Raw genomic sequence first — 16,821 nt, 5'->3', positions numbered from 1 at the left:
CTGGAAGGGATCTTCCTACAGCATCCTGGGTTCCAGACAATAACGGAGGGCACCCAGCGTGTTCCAGCTTTTCCACTTGTAGGTGGATTATCTCCTGAGATTAGATCGTTGATAAAAAGGCAGAAAATCGGACGGGAGGCCCCCTGCCTGACTGAACTCATGACCAGAGCTGGGGACTTTACCATAAACAAAGGTCCGCCAAGCTGTTGGCCTGAGGGCTGCAGTGGCCTCAAGGTCAGGTGCCTGGGGCGGCACCTGGGCCTCCCGGGCACCCCGAGGCGCTGCCCCAGGGATTGACGTCTCCACTGTCCCCGCAGGCCCCACGGGACTCGCCCACACCACCTCTCGGGTCCCCGTGCCCACCCCCGGGCCGGGGCCCCCCGTGGGCCTCCCAGGGCCGACGGGGATGGCAGGGTTCTCTGATCTCAGCAACCCCCTCCAGCAGCTGAGAGAGAGCCTAGAATTAAATTAGTGGGAAGCCTTGCCAAATTCGGGGACGTGCGAGAGCTACAGTCTCTCCTTAAACCCCGCTCCCCCAGGACAGCAAATCCCTCGGAGGAAGGTTTCCATAGTGAGGGCATCTGATCCAGTTTAGAGGGAGTTTCTGTCTCAGCCAGGGGCCTTTCCCTGGAAAACGCTCTCTTTTGTTGTGTGACCCAGGCCCTGACAACCTGTCCACCGAGACGTCCTTTCTAAATGCAAAGGGCCAGCTCACACGTTTTGCCTCCGCTGGAGACTTCGCCTTGGAATTTCCCGACCCACCCGAACCTTTTATGTTCTTTACAGTCTGTCCTTGACATACAAGAGGACAAACTGCAACAAAAGTCCCTTAATTTAACTGAGGTGCCTGCAAGCCTGTGGGCCGCCTCTCAGACTGACACTGGGAGAGTGAAAAAGGACAGAGTCTGTCAAGATCCAAACAGACATGGGGCGCCTGGGTGGCTCAGTCGGTTAGGCATCCAACTGGGCGTCCGGCTTCGGCTCAGGTCATGATCTCGTGGTCTGTGGGTTCGAGCCCCGCGTAGGGCTCTGTGCTGACGGCTCGGAGCCTGGAGCCCGCTTCGGGTTCTGTGTCTCCCTCCCTCTCTGCCCCTCCCCTGCTCCTGCTCTTTCTCTGTCTCTCAAAAAACACATAAATGTTAAAAAAAAAAAAAGATTCCAACAGACATAACTACACTTCTTCCCAAATTGCCTCAACCCCCATGAAACCTGAGGCTGTACAAGGCCTCGCACTGACGGCAGGGACCCCTGGTCGTCCAGGGGCTGATCGTCCCGCCCCAGCCCTGGGACAGGAGATCTTGCCCGCCCGCCCAGAAACCTAATGGACACAGTGGTGATTTGTCCAGGATTGAGGGCCGCTGATGAGACAGTTCCCCGTTTCCCAGTTGTTCCAAACCCGGACAGCGGACTCACAGGGGTTCGCTATTCAAAATGGTGGATTTGGCTCAGCTTCTCCAGCATCGCTGTGGACCCCGGCAGCCGATGTCAGTCAACAACATACCTGGACAGTTCCGTGAGGCCCCTTCTTATTTCTCCCGAGGGCCCCGTGGAGAGTGATTCACCCCAGGTGCCCGGGAGATGGAGCCTCTACAATGAGGAGAGAACGCCTTGCCGTGCTCAGCTCCCAACCAGATGTTCGTGAAGGATTCCATGTATTTGCTTGAGGGACATAAAGCCCCTAGAGAGAAATCGCAACGCTCTCTAGACGCAGCTCCTGACCTAGGTCATGATCCAAGCGCTGACGGAACCCAGCTGTCCCCAGAAAGGATGAAACTGATCAGAGCATTTCCTGCAGGCACAGGATGAAGCCACAGCCTTGTGTTTGTCGAGGCCTGGCTGCCTGTCGCAGACCGCGGGCTCCTAATGTTTCTCCATCAGCTTTCCCACTCTCTGAACTTACTAAAATTCCAGTCCCTGGACCCATTCCTTGGGGGGGGGGGGTGGTAAACACGAGCAGGCTTTAGAGAACTTAAACAGGACCCCCCCAGGAATGACCCGCCTCAGGCCCATAGAACTATTCAAACCTTTCCCCGGTTTGTGCCAGAAAGAGACAACCAAGTCCTGGGGATGCTCACACACAACGTGGTGGGGAACACCGGCCTGTTGCTTACAGCCTGGTTCAGGCTCCCTTGCCGCCCCGACGGCCCACAGCCTCTCGCTGGGGCAAGTGAGTAGAAGCCTGAGCAGATCGAATGCCAGGACATGACGCTTATTTGCAGACCGCTGTTCATCCCGCCATGTTGCGGGATGTTTTCTTTCTTTAAAAAAATTTTTTTAAATGTTTATTTATTTCTGACAGAGAGAGAGGCAGAGAGAGAGGGAGACACAGAATCCGAAGCAGGCTCCAGGCTCTAAGCCGTCAGCACAGAACCCGACGCGGGGCTCGAACCCACAAACCGCGAGATCATGACCTGAGCCAAAGTCAGACGCTGAACCGACTGAGCCACCCAGGCGCCCCTCTTTTTAAAAAAAAAATATAATTTATTGTCAAGTTGGCTAACATGCGGTGTGTACAGTTGGTTTTGGGGGTAGATTCCCATGATTCACCACTTACATACAACACCCAGTGCTCATCCCAACAGGTGCCCTCCTCCCTGCCCATCCCCCACTTTCCCATCCCCCCCCCCCATCAACCCTCAGTTTGTTCTCAGTATCCCAGAGGCTCTTATGGTTTGCCTCCCTCCCTTTCTGTAACTTTCTTTTTTCCCTTCCCCTCCCCCATGGTCTTCTGTTCAGTTTCTCAAGTTCCACAAATGAGTGAAAACCTATGGTATCTGTCTTTCCCTGCCTGACTTATTTCACTCAGCATAATACCTTCCAGGTCCATCCACGTTGCTGCAAATGGCAGGATTTCCTTCTTTCTCATGGCCAAGTAGTATTCCGTTGTGTATATGAACCGCAGCTTCTGTATCCATTTGTCAGAAAAGGCCATTTTCAAGCTGGAAATGCTGTTCCTGGCCGGTGAGCTGCTCAGGAGGGGGAGCCTCCCCCAAGCTAAATCCACCCACCCTGGGCCATCATCTGAGTGGGCCAATTACCAGAAGGACAAACTGGTAATTCTCATGCTCGCAGCCGGTGCGCCTACAGGGTCGTCCATGTATGGGGATGTTGTGCAAACAAATGGGTTTTCTTTGCGTCCCTTTAAGAAATTTCTTTGACTTGTACTCTAGATTTTATTATTTCTTTCCTTCTCCTTACTTTAGATCTCATTGGTCCTTTTTTTGGATAGCTTTTTAGTTTTCATTTTCATTTTCATTCATTAATTTTTTTCAGTGTACTTATTTTGAGAGAGAGAGAGTGCACACAGCTGGAGAGGGGCAGAGAGAGAGAGAGGGAGAGAGGGAGAGAGGGAATCCCAAGCAGGCTCCACGTCATCAGCGCAAAGCCCTACGATGGGGCTTGATTTCACAAACGGCGAGATCATGATGTGAGCAGAAATCAAGAGTCGGACGCCTAAACTACTGAGCCACCCAGGCACCCCGATAGCTTTTTAGATAATAGACTTTATACCTTTCTTTTCTTACATAGGCATTAAAAACATGAATTTCCTTCTGAGGTTGCTTTCTGTTGAACCCCACAAATTTTCATACGTTGTGTTTTATGATCACTGCGTTCAAAATCTTTTCTACTTTCTCTCGTGACTTCTCTGACCCATGGGTTCCTTAGAAATGTGTTGTCTCCTTTCCAAATATTTGGGATTTTTTTTCCAGATACATCTTTGCTATTGATGTCTGATTTACATTCTGGTCAGAGAATGTACTCTGTTTCATTTCAGTCCTTTTAAATTTATCGAAACTTGATATAGGGCCCAGCGAACGCGCTATCTTGGTGAATGTTCTATTTATGTTTGAAAGAAATGTCAATTAGATCAATTTGGTTAATTATGTCGTTCAAGGCTTCTCTATCCTTAGTGATTTTCTGTCTTACTTCTCTATTAATCATTAGCTGCTACTGTTACCACTAACGGAAACTATTAACTACACTGAACAAGGGCGGCCCGCGTACCGGGCACTGTGCGTTACATCCTGTAGTCCCCTCTAAGCCTGTTTGCTCATCTGTGACAGTGGGGCTCCTCCCTACCCCCACCCATCTCCCAGGGAGAGCAGATGCCCTGCTCCCCTGCTGCCCCCAGCGTCCCTTGGAAGGCCCCGGCGGCCGGGCTCCCCCCTACCTGGGCCAGCTGCTTTTCCCAGCATGCCTTCTCTCCCTTCTGGAAGATTGACTCTGCGGGAGAGAAGGGCCGCGTCGCTGGAGGCCACGTCTGACGTCCACACCAGGGCTGGATCTCGGGCTCCTTCTCCCCCATCCCTCAGATACTGGACTGAGCCAGGGTGACATTGTCCTGCCTCTGCTTGTCCTGGCTTCGTGGAGGGCAGTGAACTGGGTGCAGGGTCTGGAGAGCTGGGCTGGACTTGTGGCCCTGCCACCCTGGCCTTGTGTCCTCAGGTCGGCCGTGTTGCCTCTTGGGGCCCCCGGCTCACCAATGGTGAATGGAGGGTTCCCTCCAGGCGTGGCCATTTGGAATGTGCCAGAATCCCCTCAGGGGTGGGAAAATAAAGCCCGGAGAGGGGTGCGTTGTGAGAACGGAAAGCTTTTATGGAACTTTGGAAACTCAACCTCGGAGGGAGGGCTGCCTTGGGGGTGGCCTGGGGGTCTCAGGGCAGCAGCATACTCTGCTCACACTGTGAGTGGATGAGCGTGCCTAAGTGACAGCTGGTGTTTGCCTCCCTCCGGGGGCTGTGAGCTCCTGAGGGCAGGGAGCCTGGCACAGGGCAGGTGCTCAGTTGGTTGCTTTGCATTATGCTAAACTCTCTCCTGGCAAGACCCTTCCCTATAGGGCCTCCCCCAGGGTCCTCAGAGACCCCACTGTCCAGGGGGACCCTTCCCACAACTCAGAGCCAGTGGCTGCTGTTGAAGCCCTGGGACCTGGACATCACAGGCCTGTAACATGCTGTTTGGGGCCTTCAGGCCCACCACACTGCCTCTGTGAGCTTGGTTCCTCTTCTGCTAGTGAGCAGGGGCACCCGCCTATTGTGGTGACAGAGGACCAGGACCCTATGGCAGTGCTGGCCTCACGCCCATCCTGGGCCACCTCCTGGAGCCTCCTTGCCCTGTCCTGCTTCTGTCCAGGCCATTGTAGAAATGCTGACAGCAGGACCACGGGCCAATGGGGACCAGCTGGCGGGCTGGTGGTCTCCTTTCCTGGGGGCCTTGATGCGGCCCTGGCTGGCCATGGGGAGGGGGCTGTGGGGGGGGCTGGGGCCACATGCTGTTCCTCTGGCACAGACACGTTGTGCAGCCGATGCCTGGCCCTACGTGTGCCCCGTAGGTCAACCGTGTTCCCTTCTGGATCCTTCTCTATGACGCCACTCTCGGGGCCTGGGGGCAGAAGGTGGCCAGGGTGAGGCTGGGGGGTGCCTCAGGCCTCTAGGGCAGGACATACCATTAGAGGTCAGGATGCCCATCACGTAGAGCAGGCTGCGGTGCGGGAAGACGCCTGTCAGGACCTCGGTCTCCAGGTGCTGGGCCACCACCTGCCACGAGTGCCTACAGATGGCCAGTAGCACGTTGCTGGCCGCGTCCTGGTACACCTCTTCCAGCTCCTGGAGGGCGGGGGGCAAGAAGGAGGAGTGGGCACTTGGACAAAGCTTTGGCTTTTCATGCATGAGGTCTGGTTTGGTCGGCAGGGCCGCTGTGGTCAGCCCACATTTTGGATAGAAAACAGACCAAGGTGGCCCAGCATACGCCAGCTGAGCTTCTGTCCCGGGGCTGAGCTTCCCGGGACCCTCAGCACCCCTGGTCCTGGGATAGTTCCAGAAGCCCGCTGTGCTTCCTGCTTCTGAGCCTGGAGCACCGCTCCCGCCCACCTTGTCCATCCAGATCTAGTCCGTTTTAGAGCGGGCCCCGAGGCACCCACGTGGGACATGGGTCCTGCAGGCTCCAGTCAACTGTCTCCTCCAGACAATGTCACCTCCTTTGATGACCCATCCAGGTGAATTCCGAGCCACGGTTTCTGCCTCTCGGGCCTGAGGGCTCGGGGTCAGCCGCTCGGGAAGAGGCCCAGCTGGCGGTCCTGCCTACCTACCCCCGGCTAGTGGGGCGGTGGCCTCGGGCACAGGGGAGCCCGCTCTGTGTCGCCACACCTGGGGCTCTTCTCAACAAAATTTTGTTATGTCTTTTGATGCTGCTCTAATCTGGGTTCCTCTTTTCTCCGAGGTTTAGTGGGAACCATCAGGTGCTGTCCGCGGCTGCCGGTGTGAGACGGGAGGTGCTGTCACAGCACCACTGCCGGGTGGGGGCCAGGGGTCTGCCCTGCGTCTGGTGGCGTCTGAAAGCGAGGAGGTCTCGGGTCCCTCCCTGTGTGCCCTGCGATGCTGTTTCCATCATCATGTGAGATCATTCAGTCGTTTATAATTTACTCAAAGTGTGGGTATGAGGGCTTCTCATCAAGAGGGTGGATTGAAACTGCTTTTGCCCTTTCAAAAAAACACCTCGACTAAGCCACATTTAGGAGCTGTTTTTAAAGTTTACTTATTTGTTTTGAGAGAGACAGAGTGCATGAGGTCGAGTGGGGGAGGGGCAGAGACACAGAATCCCAAGCAGGCTCTAGGCCGTCAGCCCAGTGCCCCACGCGGGGCTCGAGCCCATGAACTATGAGCTCGTGACTTGAGCCGAAATCTAGAGTTGGACGCTTAACCAGTTGAGACACCCAGGCACCCCTACCCTCCCCCAAGGAGATGTTCTAAGAAGCTCAACAGCAGCCACGTTCTGGAAGCTGGAGAGCAAATGAATGACAGTAATCAGTGAGGAGTAGGCAGCATCGGGCAAGCCCAGTGCCACCTGGCCAGGTCTGCCCACAGGTGGGGGGGACTCCGCAGGGCACGTGTACCAGACCTCTGCGACCAGGGTGCCGGGGGAGGGTGCAGCGATTCAAGAAGGAGTCAGGCGCCCAGATGCTGTGCCCAAACACCCAGAGGAGTTTGTCTCGGGTGGCTCGGTCTCCAGAGGGGGCAGGCACGGGTCTGGGATGGGAGGCCAGGGCCCTCCACAGCGCTGCCCCTGGGCCTCACACCTCCCGGCCGGGCACGGTGCTGGAGTGTTCTCTGGGAAATCTGGGCAGCCCAGGACGAAAGCCACAGAGGTTCTGGCACGGGTGGTGGGCAGCCGTGGGCTCCCTGCTGACTCTACAGTGGACCCCAAATCCTGGCACCCGCCGGTGCCTTCAGAGCTTCCTATCACCGCTAACCATGGGCAGACAGCCACGCTGGAGATGATTACCATCCCCACACACCCGACAAAACCCGGAAAACTGCTACCGGGAGGAAACACAGGCCAAACGGAGAGATGAAAACTTCCAGCAAAGCTGTCTCTTTAATGTCCCGAGAAATCAAAGCAGGTATTGTATCCACAATAAAACAGCATGATATGAAAGTGAACATTCTGGGCCCCAAATCAAGATCGTGGGACAGTCGAAGCCACGGGGCAGAGCTGGGGACTCCGCAGAAGGTCTGGAAGACAGCGCGTCCTCAGAGAGCCGAACGGAGGACAGAGAGCTGGTGGAAGAGACACCAGATGAAAGTATCAGGGAGGACTGAACACCCCGCACCTGTGCGTCCCTGAAGCCTTGGGCAGAGCAACGCGGGGGACGGACGATACTGTCAGTGAAATAAGTGAGAACTTTTCCAGAAACAAAGGTCCCAAACAGCCAGCCAGACCGTGGGGGGAGGGGCCAGAGGGCACAGTGGCCACGGAGAGACCCAGAGCCAGGCGCACCTTGGGGAACCGCGGGGCGGGCAGACGCACGGGGGACTCTGCAGAAGGCTGCGTGCGGGTAAAGGTCTCATGTCCGCAATGACTTTGGAGTCTCTACGGTTGCACCAGAGGCAGTGGGGGGACCACAGGGCACCACTGCCAGCATGACAATGACCTTGTCGAGCAGGAAGGAACTGAGCGGCAGAGCAAACCAGCAGTTTATTTGGGGCCTTTAGGAATTCCAATCCGGGAGACACAGATTCAGGAGGAAACCGAGATGTGCCTGGAGCTGGAAGAAAGAGCTTACGAGGCCAAACCCCGCAGGGGTTTTGGAAGAAGTATGATTGGTGTAGGAAAACCCCGCAGAAGCTGTTTTGAAAGAAGTGTGATTGGTGTAGGAAAAATAACGTTGGTCTACACAGGATAGGTCGCTGTGCCGGTCGCCAGGTCGGAGCTCAGCAGCATCAGCCTCATTCTGGGAAAAACGCAACACGGTGTGGCCGTTTGTGGTCAATGCGGCCTGAAGTCCAAGCCGATCCAGGTGAGCACGTGCGTCAGACCAACCTCCCTGGTGGCCACTGTCTCCACCCTGGCCTTCCTGACTTCGTTTCAGATGTTTCTGTCCACGGTCTCCAATGCAGAGTCCGGGGCGAAACAGAAGGGAGAGATTTCCAGAAACACGTGGTCTCAACACTGCACTTCCCAAACGCACACTTTCTCAAGAAGCTGCCGGTGGATGTGTGTCTCCAAAGCAAGAGATCAAGCCAGGAAGGAGGAAGGCTTGGGGGACCGGAGACACCGTCCCCGGTGGGGATGGGCTGCGGGGGTCCCAGACCGGGCTTTGGACGCCCAGACGCGCTCGGCCGGCTGGGACCCGGGGGATGATGTGCCTGTGCTCCTCTGTGAGTCCTGGACCACATCCTGGCACCTACAGGGGGGCCCGCACTGGCCCGCGCTGGAGAGCTGGCGGTGGGCCGCGGTGTGTGTAGAAGCAGGAAGTGCCGAAGGGCCCTGCCGCGGACCTGCCTCAGAGGTGCTCTTGTCCACCCCCAGGGAGGCTGGGTCAGGCCACCACCCAGACACTGGTGGGCCCTGTGTGTCCCAAAGCCTGCAGCAGCCTGGGTCACCGCTGCCCTCCCCCGCTCTATTATTACTGGTTTGTAAACTATACACAGGTGAGACATTTCACATGATGACTCAGGTTAAAAAGAAATCACAGGGACCCCTGGGCTCAGTGGGTTAAGCGTCCGGCTTCGGCTCAGGTCATGATCTCGCGGTTCGTGAGTTCGAGCCCCGCGTGGGGCTCTGTGCTGACAGCTCGGAGCCTGGACCTGTTTCGGATTCTGTGTCTCCCTCGCTCTCTGCCCCTCCCCCGCTTGCACTCTGTCTCTCTGTCTCTGTCTCTCTCTCAAAAATGAATAAACGTTGAAAAAATTTAATAAAGAATTTAGAGTCCGAATTTAGAATTAAAATTCTTTTGGGAAGAGAATACAGTGGCTTTGGACTTCGTTCCCTGCCTCTGTCTGCTACCCACACCAGGAAGGAAGACTTCTTTGTTGGGAGCATGGAGATGGCCATTTAGCATCTCTTATATTACCGCCTGAGCCTCGGTCCCTCCTTCCGTAAACGGGGGTCATAAATACCTGGTGGGAGTGTTCAATTATACCTTTTCCCGCCCCGTGGAGTGCCGAGGCTTGGAACGTGGTGATGGGCCTTGGTGACTAGTCACTAATTTGCTGACTAGTCCACTGTGGGCAACCCTGGGCTGGTCTGTCTGAGAGCCACCGGCCCACAAGTCTCTGGAGTCGAAGCCAGCCGAGGCGGTGGGCAGGTCTGGGCCAGGTCCCTGGGCAACATCCTGGGGTAGGCGCAGTTCAGAACCAAACCTGGAAGTGTCCGCCAGGCAGGACTCAGGAGGTGGTCGTGGAGGCTGTGTTACACCCGGAGTATGGGTAGGCCTCCTTGCAGGAGGCCTCCCAGAGGTTGGTGGGGGGGCAGCCATGGGAATCATGAAACCGGTGGTGGAGGGGTGGTCCCAGAACCCACCCCAGGGCGGGGGCTGTCAGGAAGGGGTGTTAAGGGGCAGCTGACATTTGGTTCTTCCACTTATGGGCCCTTAGACTCAGGCCATGAGCTCTCTGAATCTCACTTTTCTCAACTGTAAAATGGGTGCCTGAGTTTGTCCCTCTGAAGGGACTGGTGTTAAGAAAATGAAAATGGACAGAAATCACTTGGTCAACCACAGGGCGGGACATCTCCATTATTATTTGGGGGCCGGGGGCAGCAGCTTGCATTCCCAGAAGTGGCCTATCTGCTGGCATGGGAGGCTTACCGTGGACTTAGTCATGTTCTCCAGGGCCAGCTTCATGAACGTCTTCTCCCAGGCCTCCTCCAGGGAGTCGCTGGCTTCGATGGCTGCCTCCAGGACCTGGAACAGCCAGAACTTGTGCCGGCAGGACATCTGTGGGGGCAGAGTGGGCAGAGGCTCAGGGACAGGTGGGGTCCGGTCACACAGGGAGTGGCCACCGGGGAAAGCCTGGGTGTGGGGGTGCCGAGGGGGCTGAGGAGGCCAGAGGGAGAGGGTCACAGTGGATGCACTTGGCCATTCATCTAATAACTATTTAGTGAACACACACTATAGGCAGGCCTCGAACGAGGTTCTGCAGAGACAGACAAATAAAAGTTTTTCGCTATCTCAAGAACAGCTATGGGATTTTAAAAGCATTCCACCTCTAAAGTCAGTTCATTCATTCATTCACTCATTTGTTAAAACTCAATCAGATCTTCCCCCTAGTTATCCATCCATCTATCTGCCAACTACAAACCCACCCATCCATCCATCCATCCATCCACCCATCCAGCCAGCCAACCATCCATCCATCCATCCACCCACTCACCAACCCATCCATCCATCCATCTGTCCACCCATACAGCCAGCCAACCATCCATCCAGCCAACCATCCATACAGCCACCCATCCATTCAGCCAACCTTCCATCCATCCAACCATCCATCCACCCATCCACCCATCCATCCGCCCACCCATCCATCCATCCATCCATTCAGCCAACCTTCCATCCATCCAACCATCCATCCACCCATCCACCCATCCATCCGCCCACCCATCCATCCGCCCACCCATCCATCCACCCACCCATCCATCCATCCAACCATCCATCCATCCATCCATCCATTCATCCATCTCTGCTACTTAATTTCTCTGTGACTTTAGGCAAATCACTTTCCTTTCCTAAGCCTGTTTCCTCATCTCTGGGGGTCATAATATCTATATCATGAGACTATTCTGAGGGTGGTCAACACATGGTCCACCTTCTTCCCTCCCTGCTTAACCCATTAGACATATGAGGAGTACTGACTTGCCCCAAATCAAGCAGCTGTACCAAAGAGCCAAGATTTGAACCTGCCTTGGGGTCCAGCCCTCCCTCTGCTTCCATGCATTCCCTCCAATGGCTCAAGCAGCTCCCACCTCTGGGTTGTTCACAAAGTAGTCATGGATAGTTTCCAGCACCAGGTTGGGGGCCTCATGAGCCATGTTCTTGATCTTCTTAATGATGTACTTCAGGCTGCGAGGGTCTGAACCATTCAGGTCCTGGAGCATCTTGAAGCAAATGGCTAAAGGAGATAGAAAAAGGTGTGAGGGTGGATAGGCTGTGGGGAGGTTACACTGTGCTAGCTGGGATGCATAGGCAGGGAAGTGGTAGGGCTGGGAATGGGAAAGAGTGACTTGAAAATGAAGACTAAAGAACTGAATATATTGGGAATTCCTGGGCCTCTTGACTGTCCAAAGAGTCCTCCTGGAGTTTGAGATAGGATAAGAAGCAGGAAGACAGGCAGGTTTTCACACCCTGTATAAACACCCATGCATATTTCCATCCATTCATTGATTCAACCACTTTTTCATCCATCCACTTATCCATTCATCTATCATCTACCTGTCCATCAATTCATCTGTCCATCCACCCACACATTCATGTATATGCCTATTTGTCCATCAATTCATCCACCTGTCTGTCCATCTTTACACTAACTTACCAGTCCATGCATTAGTAAATATATCCATCTATCCATCCATCACCCATCTGATCACAAATTCATCTATCCACCTGTCTACCCACTAATCCATTCATAAGTTTATCCATCCACCCATCACGCATCCACCCACCCACCCACCCCTCCACCCCTCCATCTATTCATCCCTTAACTCCCTCACCTTCCATGTTGTCATTCAACATTCAATGTTGTTCACTCTGTGTGGTCGTAGGACTGTGTGTGTGGGCTCAAAGAGGAGTCAGGACCCAGCTCAGTTCTGAAGGAGTCCCCAGCCCATGGGAACCCTACTCAATATCAGTGGACTCTGGTTCTGTAGTTGTATAAAAGGCCCTGGGCACACAGAGAGGGCAGGGATAATACATCCCCAAAAAGATGGAGGGACATTCAGGACTGGCCACTTGGAGGAGGTGGCAATTTAACTTTGCCTAGAATGATGAAGTCATGTTACCCTTTGAATGAAGGGAGAAGCATTCTTGTGAAAGGATCAGGCCTAAGCTGAGGTCCTAAGTTGTGAAACGGTGTGGGAGAAAAATGGAAGGTGAGGTGTGAGGGAGGGAAGTTTTGGGCTTAGGATGGAGCTTGAGGAGGCATGAAGAGGCCAAGGAGGGTGTGTAGAGCTCTCTCCTGAAGGTCTCACTATGTCCACAAGATCCTTGACATCCCCAAGGTCCCCGGGTGGGTGGATTCCCTCTGGCTCTCATCCCTAACATTTTTGGTGCAGGAACATGATAGGGTCTGCTGGAACCTGACCACCCCATCTCCTGCCCTGCTGGAGTCCCAGGGCTGGTGATCACCCGCACTGTAGGTTTCTTCCATGAACATGTTGTGCTCCTTGGGCCCCACGACAACCTGGCTACTCTGTGACTTGCAGAGAATGATGGTGGTTGGGTGTCCCTGTCTGTCTTTGCAGGAAGGGTCCTGAGGTACCTTCAGGTAAGACAACTCCTTCATGGATTTGGAGACATGGGAGGACGTTCTGAAATAGAAAAGAGGTCCAGGATGTATGTAGGCATCCTCATGTGCATTCATGAATGCAAGGCCAGCAGACACTGAGAGCCATGTTGGTCAGGATCAGGCTTGGCAACATCCTGATTAAGTAGGCAGCATTTACTGTGGGTCTGGAGAGGCCTGACTTCCCAGCAAGTGCTGGTGGCACAGATGTGACTGACAGGACCTGGAGGGCTCAGGGTATGGCATCCCCAACTCTAGCTCTTGCACTGACTTGGGGGAGCCAGTCTTCTCAGGGTCACACACAAGACTGTCCTGGCTACCCAGATATCACCGAGGGGGTCTTTGGTGGGGGTCCAAGGGCTACAGGGCAGGTGGGAACAGGAGCCATGAAGATGGGTGTGCTGGACTACAACACCGTCTGTGCTCCAGACCTTCCCGCCTCCCCGTCTCCTGGTGCTTGAGAACAATTATGTTTGCATGACAGAGATACTGAGAAAAAACGTGTGGCATGGGCAAGGAAGGACATCGACCCCTTGAAGCTGGTTCCTTCCTCCTTCCTTTTCCCCTTCTCTCCTTTTGCAAATGTGGGGACAGGATTCCCTCAGATTGTGCTCATTGCCAGAGGGGCCAAAAAAGGAGGTATCCTTCATTTTGGGGGTGGTGCCCAAGCTGTTTGTCTCACGACTTCCTCTTGAACCCTCATGGCAGGAGTGGGTCTCTGCTCCACCTGCTCTGGGATCCCATTTCTCCTTCACTCTCAGTTCCTGGTTCCCAAATACCGACCACAGGCAAGTCACATTCTTTCTACCCACTGAGGATGTAACAGTGAGCAAGACAACAGACTGTCAACAAATTCAAAGGGTACATTATATGATATATTAGGAGGTGGTTCATCTCTTAACATGTACCCATTAATTTATTCTACTATGTGAGAAATGTATGTCAGATCATGTAGCTCGAAACCCTCTTGTGGTTCCCCATTGCACTCAGCAAAAAGCTCAAAGTCCTGAAGATGGTAAAGACGACACCCGTACTTCCCTTCAAGATAGAGCAACAGAAACCAGATTCCCCCTCCTGCCTTGAACAACTCAAAAATTGGAAAAACATATACAAACCCACTAATATCAGACATTAGGCAACAAGAAATGCAAGATAAGTATCCCAGAGAGGTGGAAAATCTGCAGGGTTGGCCCCCAAATTGTCACAACTTGCTCTCTGGAAGTTTCTGATTTGCAGAATGAGGGAGCCCAGGAAGCTCTGTGGGCCACTCAAGTGGAGAAAATGGAGGTGGAAGTTTGGGGAGGCCAAAGTGGCTTGTGTTTGCAGGGAAGAGTACTAGGAGACAACTGCACAGTGAGAGAAAGTGAGCACTGGAGGTTTGAAGACTCCCCCCCACCCCAAGTCCGCCTCTGAGTGCTGGTTAGTGCATGTGGGAAAAGGGCCACCCAACAGGAGCAGAAGAAACGCTCCTCAGAGCTCACCCAGGCTGAGAATAATTCCTTTTTTTTTTTTTTTTAACAGCCACAGTGGAAAACTTCGTAATTCATAGGGCACCGGGCAGGGTACTCCAAGTGGTATTATCTTGGTGATGAAGGAAAAAACAATCATCCTTAGACAAGAATGCTTTGGTGCTGCCTAACAAAGCTTAAAAGCAAGCCTCAAAAAGACCAAATTGTTTTTAAATGAATTGTGTTATAGAACAAAACTCAGGAACATTTGAAAAGCACAGAAATATCCAGCACCCAACAAGGTAAAGTTCACAATGCCTGACATTTAATAAAAAACTACCAGGCATGCATGGCAGCAAGAAAGTATGACCCCTAAGTAGGAGAAAAAAATTAACTTACCAAAAGCAACACAGAAATGACACAAATGATAGAATTAGTAGACAAGGACATCAAATGTTATCGTAACAATATTACACATGTTCAACATGGTCGATTAAAACATAAGCATGCTAAGGAGAGATATGGAAAACATAAGCAAGATGAAGAATACAACGTTTGAGGTTAAGAATACACTGGATGAGTTTAATAGCAGATTAGACACAGTAGAAACAAAGAGTAGTGAACTTGAAGACACTGCACCAGCAACTATCTAAAAATGAAACAGAAATAGAAAAAAAGACTGGAAAAAATGGAACAGAGCTTCAGTGAATTGTAGAACAACCTCAAAAGCCATGGCATGTGTGTGTAATGTGAGTTCTCGTAGGAGAAGAAAGGGAGACAGAAAACAATATTTGAAGAAATAATATCTGAAGTTTCCAAATTAATAAAAACTAAAAATCCCACAGATCCAGAAAACACAACGAACCTCAACTGAAACAAACATAAAGAAAACCATACCAAATGGCATTGAAATATAATTGCCTAAAACCAATGCTAAGAGGAAATCTTAAGAAAGAAAGCCAGATATAAAGGATGCATTATATGCAAAGGTACAACGATATGAGCAAGAGTGTGGTTCTAGTCAGAAACAACGCAAGCCAGCAGACATGGAACAACATTTCAAAACACTAAGAGAAACAAACCTGGCAAGCTAGTCAGAGAAAAACATTTTAACAACGGATGGTAAAACCAAGCCTTTATCATATGCACTAAAACTGAAAGAATTTATAACTAGCAGACCTGTGCCATAAGAAATGTTTGAGGATGTCTTTCAGACAGAAGGAAAATAATACCAGATGGAAATATGGACCAAAAAAAAAAAAAAAAAAGCGGAAAGGGTAAATATGTAAGTGAGTATAAAATATTCTTTCTTATTGTTCAAGTTCAAAGTAAAAATAATAACGCCTTGTGGGGCCTATAACAAATGTAGAAGTAAAATATATGTCAACAATACCATAAAGGCCAGGAGAGGGAAATGGAAATAAAATGTTGTAAGATTCTTATACGCTGAGTGGCACATTATCACTTAAAGGTAGACTGAGATATTGTAAAATTGTAAACTATAAGCACGAAAGCAATCACTAAAAAATCAAAGAGAGAGTAAACCAAAATATATGTAGTAATAAGCCAACAAAAGACATAGAATGGAATCATAAAAAATACTCAGTTAATGCAAATGAAGGCAGAAGAGGAAAAATAGAGCAAAGAAGAGAAGAAACAAAGCAAAAACAAATTGCAAGATAGTAGACTAAAATGAAATCATATCAATAATCACATTAAATACAAATGGTTTAAATATCTAAATCAAATAGTGGAGACTGTCAAGTTGAATAAAAAATCAAGACCCAAGTATATGCTGCCTATAAGAAATACACTTGAAGTATAATAGACACAAATCAATGAAAAATAAAGGATGGAAAAAGAGAAACCACACTAATAATAATCTGAATAAAACTGGAGTGGCTATATTAATATCAGACACAGTATATTTTAAAGTATATAATAATATAGCCATGGATAAAGAGAATCACCTCAGGGGCACCTGGCTGGCTCTGTCGGTTAAGCATCCGACTCTTGATTTTAGCTCAGGTCATGATTCTAAGGTCATGGGATCCAGCCCTACATTGGGCTGGATGCTCAGCTTGGAACTTGCTTAACATTCTCTCTCTCCCTCTGCCCCTACCCTGCTCATGCACATGAGCTCTCGCTCTCACTCTCTCTCTCTCCCTCTCTCAAATAAAAAAAAAGAAAATAAAAGAATCAGTTCATAATTACAAAGGGGTTGTTCATCAAGATGACTTGGCAATTTTAATTGTTCATGCACCTAATAACAGAACATCAAAATACATAAAGCAAAAGAGATAGAACTGAAAGGAGAAATAGTTGAAGGATAGTAGAATCATAGTTGAAGATTTCACCACCCCTCTGTCAATAATTGATAGAGCAAGAAGACAGAAAATCATTAAAGATATGAAAGAGTTGGACAATACTCTTAGCTAATGTGATCTAATTAGCATTTACAAAACTCTCCATCTAAAAGCAGAAGAACAAGTATTCTTTTCGAGTGCATGTGGAACACCTACCAAGATAGATCATATTCTGGGCCATAAAATAGTCTCAATAAGTTTAGAAGGATTCAGATCAAACAAAGCATACTCTTT

The 16,821-nt window shown here is 51.3% G+C and overlaps 1 protein-coding gene across 6 annotated transcripts in view; it reads right to left on the bottom strand.

The window, feature by feature from the left end:
* The window catches only part of LOC112859706 (maestro heat-like repeat family member 5), a 64,174-nt gene that overhangs the window by 40,651 nt on the left and 6,702 nt on the right, over positions 1–16,821 (bottom strand). For all 6 annotated transcript variants that reach the window (XM_086695655.1, XM_086695656.1, XM_086695657.1 and 3 more), the window contains exons 2-6: positions 12,617–12,798; positions 11,239–11,384; positions 10,085–10,213; positions 5,444–5,603; positions 4,172–4,224 (exon numbers count right to left, since the gene is read on the bottom strand). In XM_086695655.1, the coding sequence (XP_086551781.1) occupies positions 4,172–4,224; positions 5,444–5,603; positions 10,085–10,213; positions 11,239–11,384; positions 12,617–12,798 (670 nt within the window). The remainder of the gene's footprint in view (positions 1–4,171; positions 4,225–5,443; positions 5,604–10,084; positions 10,214–11,238; positions 11,385–12,616; positions 12,799–16,821) is intronic.

This window comes from Puma concolor, chromosome F2 (assembly GCF_028749965.1).
Source record: "Puma concolor isolate L17-30 chromosome F2, mPumCon1.1.hap2, whole genome shotgun sequence".
NCBI classification, from domain to species: domain Eukaryota; kingdom Metazoa; phylum Chordata; class Mammalia; order Carnivora; family Felidae; genus Puma; species Puma concolor.
Note: the sequence above shows the minus strand (reverse complement) of the source record. Positions and strands in the feature narration are given on the sequence as shown.